Source organism: Abramis brama (genome assembly GCF_963993115.1).
Source record: "Abramis brama genome assembly, chromosome: 5".
Classification (NCBI taxonomy): Eukaryota; Metazoa; Chordata; class Actinopteri; order Cypriniformes; family Leuciscidae; genus Abramis; species Abramis brama.
The window spans coordinates 47,399,990-47,421,267 of NC_139967.1; the positions used below are offsets into that span (position 1 = coordinate 47,399,990).

At 37.7% G+C, this 21,278-nt stretch overlaps 1 protein-coding gene across 1 annotated transcript in view; it reads left to right on the forward strand.

The window, feature by feature from the left end:
- LOC311083804 (ribonuclease inhibitor-like) overlaps nt 1-20,438 on the forward strand; it is a gene marked incomplete at its 5' end in the record, with an annotated part of 74,174 nt that extends 53,736 nt beyond the window's left edge. Inside the window, 3 exons of the mRNA XM_084115547.1 lie at nt 9,269-9,442; nt 18,195-18,368; nt 19,954-20,438. Coding sequence (XP_083971673.1) covers nt 9,269-9,442; nt 18,195-18,368; nt 19,954-19,960 — 355 coding nt within the window. The 3' untranslated portion in view covers nt 19,961-20,438. The remainder of the gene's footprint in view (nt 1-9,268; nt 9,443-18,194; nt 18,369-19,953) is intronic.
- Nucleotides 20,439-21,278: the final 840 nt, after the last annotated feature.

Consider the following 21,278-nt stretch of genomic DNA (forward strand, 5'->3'; position numbering starts at 1 on the left):
TGCTAGAACGGCATCAACGTGTTAAACATGTCACTTCATGTTGCCAGTAGGTGGCGCTATTACTATAACTGAACATTCTCATGTAGATGTGTTCAGGCCATGATTCTTATCAAAAGTGTGAAGTTTGGGGCAGATTGGACATTCCATGCCTGAGTTACAGCAAATTCATATTTAATTGCAGTAATATCATTCTTTAGCACTTAGCTAAGTGTTTGCTAGTATGTTTTAGCATGTCTCTAGTATGTTGGTAGGATGTTTAGCACCTACTGGCATTTTTTTATATGTTATTAGGAGTCAAGAACAGTGTTAAACGTCACTTCCTGTTGCCAGCAGGTGGCGCTATGACTATAACTAAATATGAGCATGGACATGTGTTCAAGAGATAACTCTTATCAAACGTGTGAAGTTTGGGGTAGATTGTACATTGCCTTCTTGAGTAACAACAAAGTCCTGTTTCATTGAATTAGCATGCTTTAGCACTTAGCTAAGTATTGCTAGCATGTTTTAACATGTTTTTCTAGCATGTTTAGAACTCAATGGCATTTTTAACATGTTGCTAGAACGGCATCAACGTGTTAAACATGTCACTTCCTGTTGCCAGTAGGTGGCGCTTTTACTATAACTGAATTTGAGCATAGACATGTGTTCAGGCCATGATTCTTATCAAACGTGTGAAGTTTGGGGCAGATTGGACATTCCGTGCCTGAGTTACAGCAAATTCCTATTTAATTGCAGTAATAGCATGCTTTAGCACTTAGCTAAGTGTTTGCTAGCATGTTTCTAGTATGTTGATAACCTGTTTAGCACTTGCTGGCTCTTTTTTATATGTTATTAGGAGACCACAACACTGTTAAACATGTCACTTCCTGTTGACAGCAGGTGGCGCTATTACTATAACTGAATATTCTCATGTAGATGTGTTCAGGCCATGACTCTTATCAAACGTGTGAAGTTTGGGGCAGATTGGACATTCCATGCCTGTGTTACAGCAAATTCCTATTTAATTGCAGCAATAGCATGCTTTAGCACTTAGCTAAGTGTTTTATGCATGTTTCTAGTATGTTGTTAGCATGTTTAGCACTTGCTGGCACTTTTTTATATGTTTTTATATGTCCACAACAGTGTTTAACATGTCACTTCCTGTTGCCAGCAGGTGGCACTATGACTGTAACTGAATATGAGCATGGTCATGTGTTCAGGACAGAATGTTTATTAAAAGTGTGAAGTTTGGCGCAGATTGGACATTGCCTTCTTGAGTAAAAACAACATCCTGTTTCATTGAATTAGCATGCTTTAGCACTTAGCTAAGTATTGCTAGCATGTTTTAACATGTTTCTAGCATGTTTAGAAGTCAATGGCATTTTTAACATGTTGCTAGAATGGCATCAACGTGTTAAACATGACACTTCCTGTTACCAGTAGATGGCGCTATTACTATAACTGAATATTCTCATGTAGATGTGTTCAGGACAGAACGCTTATCAAAAGTGTGAAGTTTGGGGCAGATTGGACATTCCATGCCTGAGTTACAGCAAATTCCTATTTAATTGCAATAATAGCATGCTTTAGCACTTAGCTAAGAGTTTGCTAGCATGTTTTAGCATGCTTCTAGTATGTTGTTAGCATGTTTAGCACTTGCTGGCACTTTTTTATATGTTATTAGTCCATAACAGTGTTAAACATGTCACTTCCTGTTGCCAGCAGGTGGCGCTATGACTATAACTGAATATGAGCATGGTCATGTGTTCAGGACAGAACTCTTATCAAACGTGTGAAGTTTGGGGCAGATTGGACATTCCATGCCTGAGTTACAGCAACTTCCTGTTTCATGGCGAAACATCGAAATTTGTCAAGCCGCCGAGGACCCGCCCTTCGACGAAAACTCAAGATCTTCGCAATTTAACGTCGCAAAGGCCTTAAGATTACACTCACCAAATTTGAAGATGATCAGATTAAAACTGTAGGAGGAGTTCGTTAAAGTACGAGGCCTGAAAATGGCAAAAACTGCACAAAAATCTGAGAGGAAGTTCAAAATGGCTGACTTCCTGTTGTGTTTAGGGCTACGCTCCAAGAGACTTTTTGGTAGGTATTAGGTCATTACATGTATATACCGAATTTCGTGCACGTACGTGGAGCGTTGCGGGAGGCGCACTCTGTTGAACTTTTATAGGTGGCGCTATCGAGCCATTTTGCCCCGTCCAATTCTGAAACCTATATCAGATGTAAATTTTCGCCAGTTCTGACGCGTGTGCAAAGTTTCGTGAGTTTTCGAGCATGTTTAGGCCCTCAAAAATGCAATTTAATGCGGAGAAGAATAATAATAATAATAAACAGAGCAATTCCAAGAGGGTCCTCACACCATCGGTGCTCGGGCCCTAATAATAAACAGAGCAATTCCAAGAGGGTCCTCACACCATCGGTGCTCGGGCCCTAAATATATATACTGTATATATATATATATATATATATATATATATATAAATATAGCTGCGAGCAGCGATTACGGGCCCAAGCCGGTGGCACCGCCACCCCGATGCCTTTAGTTACCTAAAGGCACCGGGGTGGCGGTGCCGCCAGCTTGGGCCCTCCATCGCTGCTCGCAGCTATATTTATATATATATATATATATATATATATATATATATATATATATATATATATATATATATATATACAGTATATATATAACAAAAGATATATACATTATATATATATATCAGACAAGTAATATTCTCTGTCTTGTCACTTCACAAAAAAATGGTACAAATTGTCCTACTGACTATTTAAACAGAGCAGTGTAATTTTGATAAGTTAGGTTGACTATTTTATAATTATATTTTATTAGGGCTATAATGAACAGGCTGCGATGTCAAGATTGCAATGCTGGTGTGTGTGTGTGTGTGTGTGTGTGTGTGTGTGTCGTGGGCGTGATTGAACAGTGGAGACATAAAAATATACTTTATGGTGCTAACTTTAAAATTGAAATAAAATGCTCACGGCTGCACGGGCATTCATTCCTACTTCCATAGGAATTCATTGAAAAAGCTCGCTCTGCTCCCAACCATAATCAATGTCAGTGCGGACGAACATATTTTACTTTCGTTTTTAAGTTAGCGATTCAAAAGCCCCCAGCGGTGTCACACGTCGATTAACCGGTGGTAAAATTATATTCTCACTGTCACATACATAGTATAGGCCGCCTACCTGAAAGAGAGTTTAGCTTGCCCGACCATAGTAGCCTGATTAGAACGTCAATGACAAAAAAATAACTTGGGAATCACTAAAACGAGAGATTATTCTAATTATATTACATTAATTTTAAGTTGCAATCAACAGTTGATAATAAATGTATTACTGATCAATGGTAACAAGGTTGCGCTGCTGAGGCTCGTGCAGCTTCTCCAGGAGAAACGTAAACAACTGAGCGCAGCACACAAAAAAGAAACCCAGTTAACAACATACTGACTATAAAAATTACAAATATGGAGTTTTTATATATTTTATAACATATGATAAGAGCAACCTCACTTGACGAGTAGGCTGTGTTTCCTGAATACAATCACGATTGAAACTGCGACATTGATTTCATCAACAGGTTAATAAACAGTTACAATTAAGTCACTTACATTTAAGATGCAATATTGACTGTTTTTGTTCTGTTTCAGCAGCAAAAATAGTTAAACCAAGATCACAGCAGAACCATCGCGCATCTCACAGCAACTTGTTTTCTCATTACTGAATGATTCAGCATTTTGAACGAATCGGTTGACTCAAAGATTCAATGACCAATCCATAAACATCTGTCTCAGTCATGAATGACTCAGTCATTCGAACGAATCGTTTGAACGAATTAATTAATGACTCGCTCATTAAGACGATCGACTGGCGACACCTAATGGCGGTTTAGTGTTATGTTTAAAAGTATCATTCTTTCCAACGTGTGTGCACCATTATCAATGTCTGTGCGGACGTCTTTACTTTCACTTTTATATTAGCGATTTAAAAGCACCCGCTCGTGTCACACATCGATTAACCAATGGGAAAATATCCTCACAGTCATATACCTAATAAATTTATATTTAAATACAATAGGCCTACCTAGTAAAACGTTTTATATACTATTTGGATATCCTTTTGGACACAAGAGGGTAGTATAGCCCTATGTTTGCTTTTTTGTTGAACCAAATAGCACTAAATAGCCTTTTCATAACTTTTTCATACTTCTTGAATTGCAAAAACAGAATAAAATGGGTTTAGTTCTAATATTTGTATAATTTTATATAAAAATAAATGGTGTATAATTACATTTTTAGAAGTTATGAGATGTTTCCTGCTTCCTTTTTGACATTAATTTAATCCCTCGCCATAGCAAAACCGTTTGAGATATTCAATATCCGTTCACAATTTAGCATCTTTAATGTATTTTCATCATGTTGAAAAAGTTTGGTGGGAATAAAATAAATATTTTAAGAGGAGTGGCTAAAAATTCAGAGGCTGATTTTGCAAAAAAATCCACATTCAGACCAAAATATCTGACTTCCTCATGGCCGGAGCTAATGAATGTAAATTAGAAAGTTGATGAGAACAATATACAAACTATTTTTTTTTACTGTAGTTAAAACTAACCCCCCCACTTTTGTCAAAAGCATGTTGAAAGTGACACACTTCCTGCTGCCAGTTGGTGGCGCTATAACTTTGACTCACAATAGTTACATCCATCTGATCGGCCTCTTACCACGAACACACTGGTGAAGTTTCATCAAGATCAGTTAATGTATGCAGAAGTTATACCACTTCGTGTTTCTCTTTTCTCGCCATAAATTCGTTTCCTCGCCACGGCCAAACCGTTCGAGATATCAAAAATCCGTCCGCAATTTAGCATCCTCAATGTCTTGACTTCATGCACACCGAGTTTGGTGGGGATTGGATGAATTCTCTAGGAGGAGCATTTTGAAAGGGACACACTTCCTGCTGCCAGTTGGTGGCGCTATAACTTTGACTCACAATAGTCACATCCATGTGATCGACCTCTTACAACGAACACACTGCGGAAGTTTCATCAAGATCAGTTAATGTATGCAGAAGTTATAACACACTTCCTGTGTCCCATTATTCGCCATAAATTCGTTTCCTCGCCACGGCCAAACCGTTCGAGATATCAAAAATCTGTTCGCAAGAATTCATCCTCAATGTCTTGACTTCATTCACACCGAGTTTGGTGGCGATCGGATACATTTCCTAGGAGGAGTATTTCACATTCCATTGTATGCGTTTTCCAAACAACGTATAATAACCGACTTCCTGTTGGGCTTTTGTAAAACTTAGAGCACGAAAGTTGTTCGGCCCGATGAGATCTATATGTGTACTGAGTTTCATATTATTACATGCAAGCGTGTTTGATTTATGGACCAAGTTTTCGGACACCATTCCAGGGGGTGCTGTCGAGCCCCCCTGCCACGCCCGGGTACCAGCTTCAGTCCGGCCCTGATGGCCGCAGGTTCTGACGTGTGTGCAAAATTTCAAGAGTTTTTGAATATGTTAAGGGCCCCAAAAGTGGCAAAAAGGTGGAAAAAAAATAATAATAAAGAAAAAAAAAAAAAAGAAAAAAAATAATCCTTACGGAAACAATAGGGCCTTCGCCCTTTCAGGGCTTGGGCCCTAAATATCTCTCTTGCTCTTGGTCCGAGCTAGTTACTGTAAATTAGAAAGTTGCCCGTCTTGATGAGAACAATACACATACCAAGTTTTGTTGCTGTTGATAAAACTAACCCCCCCACTTTTGACTAAAGGTGGCGCTACTGAGCCCCTCACCACGCCCGTTTCTGAAACTTTGCACATGTCTACTGGCTAATAAATGTGATGTGTCTGTCGAGTTTCATGCATTTTCAAGTATGTGAAGAGTCTCAAAAGCATCAAAAAAGAATAATAAAGTTTGAAACGTTGCCACGGCAACAGTATTTAAGATATCAATAATCCTTTCACAGGTCTACATCTGCCGTGTGTCTACATTATACACATAAAGTTTGAAGCAAATCGGGTAAAAATAAGAGGGTGATTTCAAAGCATTTTGAAAGTGACACACTTCCTGCTGCCAGTTGGTGGCGCTATAACTTTGACTCACAATAGTCACATCTATGTGATCGGCCTCTTACAACGAACACACTGCTGAAGTTTCATCAAGATCAGTTAATGTATGCAGAAGTTATAACACACTTCCTGTTTCCATTATTCGCCATAAATTCGTTTCCTCGCCACGGCCAAACCGTTCGAGATATCAAAAATCCCCTGGCAATTTTTCATCCTCAATGCCTTGACTTCATGCACACCGAGTTTGGTGGGAATCGGGTGAATTCCCTAGGAGAAGTGTTTCAAATACCAGACCATGCGTTTCCAAACAACCCTTAATAGCTGACTTCCTGTTGGGCTGGCGTAAAAAGTAAAAGTACGAAAGTTGTTCGGCCCGATGAGATCTATATATGTCCCGAGTTTCATATTATTACATGCAAGCGTGTCTGATTTATGGACCAAGTTTTCGGACCCCGTTCAAGGGGGCGCTGTTGAGCCCCCCTGCCACGCCCGGGTACCAGCTTCAGCCCGGCCCTGATGGCAGGGGGTTCTGACTTGTGTGCAAAGTTTCAAGAGTTTTCGAGCACGTTAAGGACCCCAAAAGCCCCTGAAACCTTGATTAACAATATAAAAGCAATAGTCAAATCCCCCCCTCCCCTCACACACACAGAGACACAGAGAGAGGGAGAGAAAATTCTTCAGAAAATCCACATTCAAACCAAAATATCTCTCTTCCTGTTGGTTGGAGATAGTTAATGTAAATTAGAAAGTTGTCCGTCTTGATGAGATCAATACACATACCAAGTTTTGTTGCTGTTGATAAAACTAACCCCCCCACTTATGACTAAAGGTGGCGCTACTGAGCCCCTCACCACGCCCGTTTCTGAAACTTTGCACATGTCTACTGGATAATAAATGTGATGTGTCTGTCGAGTTTCATGCATTTTCAAGTATGTGAAGAGTCTCAAAAGCATCCGAAAAGAATATTAAAGTTTGATGCGTTGCCACGGCAACAGTATCTAAGATATCAATAATCCTTTCACAGGTCTACATCTGCCGTGTGTCTACATTATACACATAAAGTTTGAAGCAAATCGGATAAAAATAAGAGGGTGATTTCAAAGCATTTTGAAAGTGACACACTTCCTGCTGCCAGTTGGTGGCGCTATAACTTTGACTCACAATAGTCACATCCATGTGATCAGCCTCTTACAACGAACACACTGCTGAAGTTTCATCAAGATCAGTTAATGTATGCAGAAGTTATAACACACTTCCTGTGTCCCATTATTCGCCATAAATTCGTTTCCTCGCCACGGCCAAACCGTTCGAGATATCAAAAATCTGTTCGCAAGAATTCATCCTCAATGTCTTGACTTCATTCACACCGAGATTGGTGGTGATCGGATAAATTTCCTAGAAGGAGTATTTCACATTCCATTGTATGCGTTTTCCAAACAACGTATAATAACCGACTTCCTGTTGGGCTTTTGTAAAACTTAGAGCACGAAAGTTGTTCGGCCCGATGAGATCTATATGTGTACCGAGTTTCATATTATTACATGCAAGCGTGTTTGATTTATGGACACGTGTTCGGATCCCGTTCCAGGGGGCGCTGTCGAGCCCCCCTGCCACGCCCGGGTACCAGCTTCAGCCCAGCCCTGATGGCCGCGGGTTCTGACCTGTGTGCAAAGTTTCAAGAGTTTTCGAGCATGTTAAGGGCCCCAAAAGTGCCCGAAAGGTTGACAAAATAATAATAATAATAATAATAATAATAATAATAATAATCCTACCGAAAACAATAGGGCCTTCGCCCTTTCAGGGCTTGGGCCCTAATAATAATCCTTACGGAAACAATAGGGCCTTCGCCCTTTCAGGGCTTGGGCCCTAATAATCCTAACGAAAACAATAGGGCCTTCGCCCTTTCAGGGCTTGGGCCCTAATAATAATAATAATCCTAACGAAAACAATAGGGCCTTCGCCCTTTCAGGGCTTGGGCCCTAATAATCCTAACGAAAACAATAGGGCCTTCGCCCTTTCAGGGCTTGGGCCCTAATAATAATAATAATAATAATAATAATAAATAATCCTACCGAAAACAATAGGGCCTTCGCCCTTTCAGGGCTTGGGCCCTAATAATAATCCTACCGAAAACAATAGGGCCTTCGCCCTTTCAGGGCTTGGGCCCTAATAATAATAATAATCCTACCGAAAACAATAGGGCCTTCGCCCTTTCAGGGCTTGGGCCCTAATAAATAATCCTACCGAAAACAATAGGGCCTTCGCCCTTTCAGGGCTTGGGCCCTAATAATAATAATAATCCTACCGAAAACAATAGGGCCTTCGCCCTTTCAGGGCTTGGGCCCTAATAATAATAATAATAATAATAAATAATCCTACCGAAAACAATAGGGCCTTCGCCCTTTCAGGGCTTGGGCCCTAATAATAATCCTACCGAAAACAATAGGGCCTTCGCCCTTTCAGGGCTTGGGCCCTAATAAATAATCCTACCGAAAACAATAGGGCCTTCGCCCTTTCAGGGCTTGGGCCCTAATAATAAATAATCCTACCGAAAACAATAGGGCCTTCGCCCTTTCAGGGCTTGGGCCCTAATAAACAATAATCCTACCGAAAACAATAGGGCCTTCGCCCTTTCAGGGCTTGGGCCCTAATAAAAATAATCCTAACGAAAACAATAGGGCCTTCGCCCTTTCAGGGCTTGGGCCCTAATAATCCTAACGAAAACAATAGGGCCTTCGCCCCTTCAGGGCTTGGGCCCTAATAAACAATAATCCTACCGAAAACAATAGGGCCTTCGCCCTTTCAGGGCTTGGGCCCTAATAATAAACGGAGCAATTCCAAGAGGGTCCTCACACCATCGGTGCTCGGGCCCTAAATATATGCATTTATAATGTATGTATATAAACATTTATATGTAGACTTTTTATATTAATTTAAATGTAATTTAAATGTTAATACATTTATATTTAGTGAAAAAACTGATGTTTTCAATGTATTTCATTTGATCAGTTTTATATAATCTTTCTCCCTCACATAGAGACATAATCTCTTAGAATAACAGTTAAACTTACTGATATATTTAATTCATTGTTTAAAAAAATAGATATTGCACAAATTATAAACACAATTAAGAAAAACAAAGATATCTGTTTTGATCTGAGAGTGTCATTGTTCTCTACAGGTTGTGTGGTTGTGGTGTCACAGATGAAGGTTGTGCTGCTCTGGCTTCAGCTCTGAGATCAAACCCCTCACACCTGAGAGAACTGAGGCTGTATAAGAGTAAACTAGGAGACTCAGGAGTGAAGCTGTTATCTGGTGGACTGGCGAATCCTCACTGTAAACTGGAGGAACTGTGGTAAGATCATACGTGACTCTCGCATGAAACTGTCACTGTGAATTCATAAAGTATAATCAAAATGGAATAAAATGCAGGGAAATAACTATTATTTCATAATAATTACAAGCAAAGCTATTAAAACAACACGATCAAATTCATCAAATTATTTTTACATCTGTTCATATGATGTAAGAGAATTAATATTTTTAAAGCGTTTGCTCTATTTCTCCTGCTGTGAGTTCATGTGTTTGATCTGTAAATGACTGAACACATGAGCTGCTCCTCATTAAGGTGATTCTGCAGTGCTGATAGTCACACTGAAAAACACACTTTGCAGAGATGGCAAAAGTACTCACTTCCCGTACTCAAGTAGAAGTACAGATACTTGTGTTAAAAAATACTCTGGTAAAAGTAGAAGTACTGAATTAACTTCTTTATTCAAGTAAAAGTAACAAAGTACAGGCTTGTAAATTTACTTAAAAGTATAAAAGTAAAAGTAGCCTTGTGAATGACAACCATTTTACCTGGACCACACAAATGTTACTAGAGTGCAATCTGAGAAACTTAAGTGGATATGGAAAAAAGGTTCTTTATATGCCATTTCCTTCATTTAAAACAGATGTCTGCCAATAGGCCTAAAACATTACATATATGGTTATTGTGACAGAGACTGGGACTCCAGGTTAATAAGATTCTGACTGAGTAGCAAGATATGAATTCAATTGTGATTCTGTGAGAATTCACAGATCCAGTTTCTCTTTTTTAATCTTCCCCTTAACATTTAAAGGAATCTACATGTATGTGTGTGTGCTCAAATATGGCTTCTGGAACGGATAAAATATGATTTATTAAACAGACATTAATTAAGAAGTTCCCCATACTTTTAGAGTTACAACTAACAACCACTAGATGGCAGCAGCGTATAAGAAATGAACTGACAGCTCGTAAATCTTTGAACATGGAGTGCTAATAAAAATAAATGTAATATGTCAGGCTCACAATTTTTACAATTGAAGTGCTATAAAAGTTCAATGTGCATTGTATTAAAAAAAATCTTTATTGACATACAAATAGACAATAGACATCCAGCAAAAGAAAAATGGGCAAGTGATGTATGCTCTCAAATCTGTAGATGTGCATGGATTTGTCCTGAATCCCTTCAAGAACTTGGGAGCAACTAGGGTATACAGACCTTCTGTAATGCGTAACGTGTCATAACGTAATTGTGTGTAGGACAGTGAGTGAGTGAAAAAACGTGTGTGTGTGTGTGTCTGGGATGGACAGGGAGAGAGAGACCGCAAGTGATCAAATGTAAACCTCAAAGGATGATTGGGAATGTCTTGCTGCTTGTCTGCCGAATCTCTGGGATCTCCGTTTTCTTCGTTTTCAATGATGTCGCCGTCCATACTACTATGTGCTAACGTTACCGCCATCAAGCCGCAATGATTTGCCGCCGAATCTGTCGAGTCGTCTTGTAGTGGAAAGTACCGATATCCGTGTTAAAAATGTAAGGAGTAAAAGTAAAATGTCGGCAAAAAAATAAATAGTAAAGTAAAAATATCTGAAAAATCTACTTGAGTCCCATCTCTGACACTTTGACATTGTGATATACATTTAACACCCTTTACTTTAAACACACTCAGTCTCAGCGCAGTCAGGATTAACACAGTCCATTCATTTTAATTTTAGGGGGAAACTGGAAACTGTAGAGATTTTTCTCCAGGTTTATAGTCTACCTCACGTCAATGTCACAGATTATGACCTGGAGAAACACTATAGTACATCGATGACACGGCAGTGTGTGTATTATTAATGAGGCTGGAGGTTCTTATCCTATGATAAGACATTTCTCTTTTTCATGACAGCACATGGTGTTTTTCTATGACAGACGCTTCAAACTGCAAAATCACGCAGTAGTTTAGAGAGGCGTTCATGGGTCGCAAGTGTGTGTGTCCATGGTGCAAGAGCTGAGGGTGTTGCAGGCTTCCCCCGTGATGCTGTCAGGGCGAGACTCGCTGCGGGCGTTTGGTTGGCCAGAAACTACAGACACAATCAAACTGTGTGTGTGTGTGTGTGTAACAATCGTTTTTCTGTGGAGAGCAACGAGAATATCTAGCTTCTCTGTCACTATCTGTCCTGTAGATTTGTGATCTACGCAGCCGATTTTTATGACATTTGTATGAGAAAATTATTATAGATGCATTTATAGTGAATGTATATAAACATCTATACTGTTAAAGGGAAAATACAGATTGTGTTCAATGATTTGGTAGGAATTTCACTGTCCGCTGTAAAATCCTCCAGTTTCCCCCTGATATGTAGTGAGAGCCGGCATGGGCCGCTGACAGATGACTGTTGCTCGTCCCTCTCTCTCTCCTGTCTTGCTCTGCCACACACACTCTCTCTCTTCTTCTCACAGCCGCACACACACATTTAAGAGGATTTTACAGAATGATTGTGAGGTAGACTTGAGCTGAAAGAGTGGGGTTTCATGACTCTTTATTGTTCATTACATTAACCTCTTCTTTTACAATTTTTCTATAATTTTATGTGAAGTATAATTTTAATTTGTTATATCAGCTTTTATGTAATCGCTGAAAAAAATGTGTCGGATCAAAGTAAAAAAATTACTTCAACTTATTACAAGTAATCAATTTACTTTTTCCCAAGTGAGTTTGAACAAATCAAATTTCTATGGTCAGTTGAAACTATGTTTTTTACATGATTAAATCACAAATTATCACAATCTTTTTTGATTAACTTAATTTTTTTTTAAACAAAAAATCCAAATAACTACAAACAATGTTGTCACTCTGTGGTTTCCTCAGGAACAGACTGAAGACTCCGATTATAGGTACAAACTCAAACTTTAATAATAGCACTCTGGAACAAGCTGACAGGGAAAACACACATGAACACAACGGAGATCAGACAAAGACTGAAAGAAAGGGTGCATCTTATATAGCAAACAGAAACGAGATAATTAATCATGCACAGCTGGGACAAATGAACTCCATGATAGTAATAATAGAAACAAAGGAGTGGCGGAAAAAGAAAAGGAAAACAGGAACAAATCAAAGAAGAAACTGAAAGTCCAAACATGAACGGACACGTTATATACAACTACACGTGACAGTCCCCCGTCCTCCCGAAGACGCTTAACGTGTAATTAAACGCAATGCGCTCGTATTCTGGGCTCATCTGCTATTCTGTAGGCTACTTATGCTTTATTAATAAGGTGTGCAGAATTTGATCTTTTAACATGACTGTCTTATAGTACATTATAGTATAATGTGTGTTGGGGGCTGCTTCTTTGCTTCAGCTTTTTTAAACGTATAAGTATGATAAAGACATGATAGGCTATATATATTTTATGTAGGCTAGATGAAGGCATATTTTGTACATGACTACACATGTCCTTAAAAGGCGTAGAAAATATATTGTTTTAACGACATAATATAGCATCTCATTATTACGAGAAAAGATGTCGTTAAAATGACATAACATCTCGTTATTACGACATAATAGAGTGGAAAAAATAATATGTATATGGCAGCAATGCACCACCGTACAAACTGCCTTGAGATCAGGCTGAACTATTAGGCCGAGACTTCTGAATATATAATACAAATACATAAATAGGCATAATAACATAAAGTTATTCCAGTTGTGGTTAAGAATCAGGCTGGACACACTGGAATGTAGAAGCTAAAAACTGCAGTGTAATGCCACAAAAGACACACAAAAATCTGTTGTGTAAATGTATGACCACTTTCAAAAAATAAGAGCTTTGACGTGACCATTTTGTCGTTTTTTTGTGTTAATTGAATTAAACCAAAACTTTATTATTTCTATTCATTTAATGTTTTATTGGGAAAAATAAATATTAGACGGATATATTCAAAATATGTGTCACTTAAATATTACAGATTAAAAAACAAAGAAAACGTGTTTCAGTTCTTTGTGGCGCGCTCCAAATATCTATAAAGGAAACGGAGACATTCCGTTTGTTTTCATTATTTTACAAAATCTGAATATCTTTTGTAAATTTATAAATTATGTCTTGCTTTTATATGTATGACCATAAATTACGGAGTAAGAGTTTACTCTCTTGGAAGGATCTCTTGGCAATCTTGAATTGCTAACTTGATATCGCAGCCTGTTCATTATTAAAATAAAATACAGTCAACCAAACATATAAAATGTTACACCACTCAATTTGAAAAGTCTGTAATATAATCTGTTTAGCGTGACCACGGCCTCACTGTGCTGTTATATGGGAAAATGATATTTTACGTCAATAATGCCAAGTACAAAGCTTAGCCTACATAACAGGCCTAATAGTTTAGCTTGATTCACAAATAATGAAACACTTGGATTCGTGCCGAATGAGAAATGTAGGCTTTTTCACTTTAAATTAATTTGTTTGGCATCTTATTTAGTTTTATTTAAATAAATAAAAACCTGTTTCTCGCCTTGAATATATATCGATAGAAGCAGCCATGGCATTAAAAAAAGAAAAGAAAAGAGAGAAATTAGTAGTAGTTAGTAGTATTATAGCCTAAATATTATTATTATTATAAACTAGGCTACAAAAAAGTAAAACAAAATAACGTTATCAATCTGTATTTTTTCTAATCAAACCGGTTTCGTAACGTTAATAATACAGAAGAAACGCAGGAACAGAAACGTTAAAATAGGCGACTGATTCTGCTCGGAGTGAACCGGTGGATTATTATTATTCTTTTTAATCCCTGGAAAAAATATAATACAGATGTACTTTTAAGTGGCCAACGAACGAACAATATTATTCAAATATCAGAATTATTTGGCGGAGGTTTCTGCTACTTAAACTGTATAAAATAAATTAGTGAGTGATTTAGAATAAAAAGCATAACAGGTCATGTCTGTGGCAAAGAAAGACATTAAAATGCAATATAATTTTATGTTAGACTTACATAAGTCACATTTTCATCATTGTGTCCTTGCAAAAGATCTTTTATGGGTTATTTAAATGTCAAATAAATGTGTTAAATTCACAGTGTGAATAATTCCACAGTGTGGGAATTAGGGTTGCTAAAATGGGACGCAAACTCCTATGGCAAGCATGTAAAAAACATTAATTACTGAATCATTTTATTTCTATTTGAGCTGTTCATAAACAATATAGTCTACTTAAAAATGTGGTTCTCACACGTTTATGAGCTCGGTCGCTTGCTGTCAGGACGCACCAGAGAGAGGTTAACACATTGTTGCATATTATTGGCTTCAGTGCACGCTATAACTGAGAAAGAAACAGGACGGCCCCCGACTGGTAATGTACGTCATGTGCCAGAGAACTTCACTACGGGCCGAATCCCTTTCCCTGTGATGCACATTCTTAATGGCCACATCTGTACAACTTTTGATTTAAAAAATGTATTAATAAATGTTGAAATGAACATCTAAGATTAATAAATGTTATAGAAGAATCTTTCATGGTTCGTTCATGTTAACTAATGTAGTTAACTAGTGTGTAACAAATGAAACCTTATTGTAGTGTTAGCACATAATCCATCTCTGTGAGTCCATGTAATGCAAGTGGATTCAAAAACCACACAAAGTGAACACGACGGTAATCCATAAACCCCAGCTGATGAATCAATGCTTCTGAAGTGAAACAATAGGTGTAAGAAATACAAATAATTAAAACTTTTTACAATATAAACCTTTGCTTACGGCCAACATACACGTTACATGTTACAAATATTCAAATGGTCACAGAAGTACTGAGATAAAAGTTTATAGTTTGAGTATATAACACTGATGTCTACGGTAGCAACCAAAACAGAGTAAATCACCTCCGGCTACAATGTTCTTCCGCAAGACGCATGCAGTTCTGTTTATTAACTGATAGAGTGCTGATTCATCCAGTAGTGAAACAAGTGAAGTCTTTCAAACCGATTTTAAAAATACTATGTTTCACCTGTCTGGATCTTACATGTGTTCAAGCATATTCTACCCTTTCTGAGAGGGTATTCTCCACTGCTGGAGATAATATAAGCTATAGGAGAGGTCCCAAATTCTCATAGAGAATGCAGAAATGTTTAGTTCGCAAAAATTGCTAAATAATGTTGAATTTGTTGACATACTCTTATACAGACTGTACATGATGTATAAGATGAGTCATATTTACAAATTTAATTCATCACATCTTTCTGAGTTTTATTTCAGAAGCGTCATACAGTGCTACATTCTCTTGATTAAATAATTCAATTACAAATACATTTTTAACAGTCAGTTGTCGCCACCTAGTGTCGGAATAATGTAATCGATAAATGCGTTATTTTAAGCACCAAGTTTCTATCAAAGGCTGATTTACTATATTTTGATCGCTATCGTAGACATCAGTGTTTATATTTGAACTTTAAACTTTTATCCCAGTACTTCTATGATAATTTGAACTATTGTATCACAGAAATAATGATACTATTATGAGGTTTTAAAGACCTTTTGTGAAGCTGTTTCATGACGACTCTCTCTGGGTCAGCGGCAGCGCCAACACAGATTTGAATGTTGCGATATGATTTTGTCAAAGGTTTAATAGACAGACAAATTGAAAGATCGTGTGGGTGTTTGAATGGAGATCACAGTATTTTAAAGATGAATCGTGCAGCTCTACTGTCTTATCTCTCTCTCAGCATATGAGTAGCGCGAGGGCTTTTCAGTGCTTTCAGTCTCACGTCTCTTCCACACGTCCACTTGAAAGGGATATTACGTCACTCAACACTCATGTGGTGCGTTCATGTCATCTCGTAAAGATTGTATTTATGAGTTGAACGCACATGAACGCCTCCACAATAGTTGCTTTTCCTCTGTCGGGCCGAACGGTTCTTATAATGATAATGAATCCTCAGCCAAACCGTGCTGGTAGAATCCGTGAAGTAAAGTCTCCAGGATTGGTCACTTGTCTGTTGCCTGGCTGCCAGTTTCTCTGTAGCTGGTTAAGCGCTCTCTTTGAGTGAAGTAAACAAAGCAATAATAAAATTAAAAGCAATCGCTGATCATTCTCCATAACGCGATCGCTATTCACATCTCATATCATCAGTAAACCGCCGCGTTACCAAGGCAACGACTGACGCGTTTGCATTACATTCCAAAGAGCGGCTGCTGTCAAACCCACAGTGGAGAATGATGCGTTCATGTCATCTCGTAAAGATTGTATTTATGAGTTGAACGCACATGAACGCCTCCACAATAGTCACTTTTCCTCCGTCGGGCCGAACGGTTCTTATAATGGTAATGAATCCTCAGCCGAACCGTGCTGGTAGAATCCGTGAAGTAAAGTCGCCCGGATTGGTCACTTGTCTGTTGCCTGGCTGCCAGTTTCTCTGGAGCTGGTTAAGTATATTAAGTAAAGTCACTCTTTGAGTGAACTAAACAAAGCAATAATAAAATTAAAAGCAATAGCTGATCATTCTCCATAACGCGATCGCTATTCACATCTCATATCATCAGTAAACCGCCGCGTTACCAAGGCAACGACTGACGCGTTTGCATTACATTCTAAAGAGCGGCTGCTGTCAAACCCACAGTGGAGAATGAAGCCGTAACCGCACCAGCTGACCCGGATCGGCACGGAATGGATCGGTTACAATGAGAACCGTTCGGCCCGACAGTGCAAAAGCGGCTAATGTCGTAAATACGAGTGGGAAGCTCTGGATTTTCTATAAACCCTTATCTTATCTTTTTGCCACATATAACAACAATCATTATCTATAAGCATAGCAATTATTATTCAACAAGAGACAATAAAGAACTAAATGAAAGTTTGAAAGTTTATTAAATTAACTAAAATTATACATTTATAACTATACAAATAATTACATACTGCATTCAGTACAACACCATTATTTGATCAGATCTTTGAAAATAAGCCGTCGTGCTAAATCGTGTTTAATAGACAGCATGACCAGACCATTTAGTCTTTCCTGAGACAGTGTTCACTACAACATTGACAGGATCATTGAATCAGTGATTTGAACTCGGTAAACCAAATCAGTTCTGTTCATGACTGAATCATCTAGACTGGTTTATTAACGGGTTTCTCCTATTCACTGCAATGAACCGACTAAAATGATTCATTCACGAATCGCACATCATTACAAATGTACACCTATGACTAGAACGAAATCGTGAATTTTGATCGATTCCTCACAGAAATTGGCTCCAAGGTTTCAGAAAGCCTAAATATATACATCACTGGACTAGTTTTATTGTCGCTTGATGATTTTCCGTTTCCGCACTGTGTCGTTTCTGAATAACCCGCGAACGAACACACACACTTGGCACACACTATAATGAATACCCGTTCTTTATAGCGTGCTTCCTAAAAGATTATTTTATGAAGTAAATGCCAAAATCATCCAGGAAATTATGGAGTTTTGCTGGACCTTTAGAATCGTCCCAATCCTCCCCTGCTAACACACACACACACACACACACACACAATGTTCCTTAAAATGCTTACAAATACATTAAGCATTAAAGCACATTCACACACACACACACGTTGGGTTTCCATGTTTTATGGGGATTTTCCATAGAAATAATGATTTTTATACTGTACAAACTGTATATTGAATCCCCTAATCCAAACTGTTTTAATTTAACAACTTGTTTCTAATGAATATTTGTATATATTTCATATTGACAGCATTATGTTATTTATTTTTTAAGTGTCGTGTTTATCTCTGGATATAGGCTTAATGTGTGTCATTGTTCTCTACAGGTTGGAGGATTGTGGTGTCACAGATGAAGGTTGTGCTGCTCTGGCTTCAGCTCTGAGATCAAACCCCTCACACCTGAGAAATCTGATTCTGTCTGGGAATAAACTAGGAGACTCAGGAGTGAAGCTGTTAAAGGATCTGGAGGATGATCCACATTATAAACTGGAGACACTACGGTAAGAATAGTTTTTAACAATTTTCATCATCATATTTTCATTTAAAGTTCAAATGGCTGATTTACTCACTAGAAATATAAGTAAATTGGACCAGGTTCAGTAACACCACGTGTGTGTGTGAATATTGTGTCTGAAATCATCAGAGTCTTAAATTCAGCTTCAGTTTCTGTAGGTCTCTGAACTCTAAACTGTTTAATATGAGTTTAATTCTGCTCATACTGTTGTGACTGATTGTGAAAATAATATTAATGTTATTTTCAGCTTTTCCCCTTTAACTGTCTCTATAGGCATCTTTACACAGCCGAGTTCAGGCTGCTCTAAAGCGGCTCTGTGTCTGCTCAAAGTTCTGTGTAAAGACACAATGCCGCATAAAAGCAAACTTAAAGTATGACGTGTCTGACCCACCTCAGCCCCTAGTATCAGAGATGACTCTGGTATTGTTTTGGTTCAGTGTAAATGAACGTGACCTTGTGCCGCTCTAAACTACGTTATTGTCATGACAACCAAACGCGCGGCGCGAGAATCAAGAAGCGGAAGACTAAACATATAGGCCTAGCTCCATATTGTTTTAGCCAAATAAAAAAAATGTCAGCCAACAAGGGACAATAAAGTGAAAGTGTCCTGTACTCACATCGTGAAGCAAACCACCAAAATAACAGAGTCGTGGACGTGTGTAATCATTTGGCTTTCGCCGTTTGTAATCTTCCTTTGAAGAGACTGGCAGATCAACGCGCCGCTACATTTCTCTCAGATACGCTAAATGCTTATTCGCCGTCACTGTGTTTTATTATATTCCAAAAATCATCTTCTTGAGGACGATATTTCACCCACACACGACCTGCCTGAAACACTAACGACAGCAGAATTGTTCTTTCTGGCTCTTTGAAAAAAAGAAAAAAAAATCCTGTGGTGATCGACCCGGTGTAATAATTTATAATTTATTTGTATCATTTGTTCCTTCTGGAACAATTTTATTAAGAAATAGAAAATAGCTATCAGTACCACAGAGTTATGACAAACATCAGAGCGTGAGATAGCTAATATCACGCAGAGGAAATCTAAAATTCTGTATTTTTATTTATCTCGAGTTTTATTTCTTTGTCTATTTAATTACTTTTAAATTCATTTTATAAGACTCTGTTAAAACTGTAGTTTTAAAATAGTAATGTTCAAAGTATTATTTCCCGCGATTTTAATTCCTGTGTAAACACATTTATGTTCTCCGCGTCAGAGAAGCAATAAACATTCTGTGTAAATGCACATTTTGTGATTTTATGCCGCTTCAGATTTGGTTTCTGTGTAAAGACGCCTTCTGTGTGTGATAATCTGAGATTTGGGTTGTTATTAACTGATATTAAATGTGAGTGTAATGATCATTTCTGCTGGTTCTGTATCAGCTGTCTGGTGTGTGAAAGTGACCTTTCATGTGCTTTTGATTTTGTAAAGTGACTTTGAGCATCAGATAGAAGCTATATGATCATGCTTGAGAATTAATTAATATAGATTATCTAGTTAGTTTTCTTATGAAAAGATGTGACAGACGTAATATCTCATACTGCATATGTGACTGTGTGTTTTATTTTAGGTTATAGATGACAGTCTGATCTTGTGATGATCATCTGATGGTGAATAAGGATCCACTACAGAGACTCACAGTCAACAGAATCAACAGAGACTGAAGATACAGTGACTTCACTGTTATAAATTAAGACTTCATTTAGATTTCAACAATCCTCTGACAGACCTGATGAGGCGGCAGCGAAACACCTTTTATCTCACAGCAGCAAATTACAGTTTCTCATTCATAGACCATTTTATTTGTATAAATGTACAGAAACTCAAAAAGCTCTGAGTTTTGTTTCAGAGTAAATAAAGAGCCTGAATATGTTTGTGTTGTACCAGCAGAGGGAGACAAAGACTAATAAAAATTAATTTTTCATAATTATGAGAAGAAGAAACAGTTCAAGCTCACTTTTAGAAAGCAATGGAAGCTTGAGTTTATACATCTTTTTTTTAATAATAGTTGCATTACATTTGTATTAATGTATTAAAGGGGTCATATGATGCGTTTTCATGTTTTCCTTTTTCTTTAGTGTGGTGTGTAGATGTTTTTGCATGTATAGGATCTACAAACTTTCAAAGCTCAAAGTCTCCTACAAAAAGGTCTTGGGTGCTCGAGGCCCTTTTCAAAATTAATCAAAAGTGCCCCTCTCAAACAAATATCAATGATAATATTGGGGTCAATAAAACAAAATGCATTCGATTATAATTAACATGACAATGTGAACAAAACTAAAGTAGCCTATTTTTACGAATCTGTCAGTCTGAGGTGTCGTTGCCATAACGCGTTGCTATGGGTTGCGTCACGTGTGTGTGTCTTGCTTCGGGCTTGACTGACGTGACCATAGACATAATAAATATTTATATTATTTATGTCTATGGAGGTGACGGGGTCAGTCTGCGTGATTCCCCCACATAAAAAACATGTCATAAAACTATGTAAATAAAAAGAGGTAATTTTTTTTCCCTTGTGCAGTTGCTAGTGTTAACTAGTGTACAAAATAAATATGATTTCACACACACACACACAAACCAAAAAAGAGCTTAACAATGAGAAAAATAATTTAATGTAAAATTTATTAAGTTCAACTTAATGCATTTGTTTAAATGTAGCTAAAATCAATTGTGTGCTTACGATACAATTTTTTAGTAAATTCAACTATCATTTTTTTCAGTGTACAAAATAAATATGATTTTAAACGCATGCGTGCTCGCACACACACACACACACACACGCAAACCAAAAAGGAGCTTAACAATGAGAAAACTACACGCGTTACTGTATGGAACAAATCTACAAATAAAAGGTTTGTCAAAAACAAAACACTTTTTTTTTTTTTTTTTGCGATT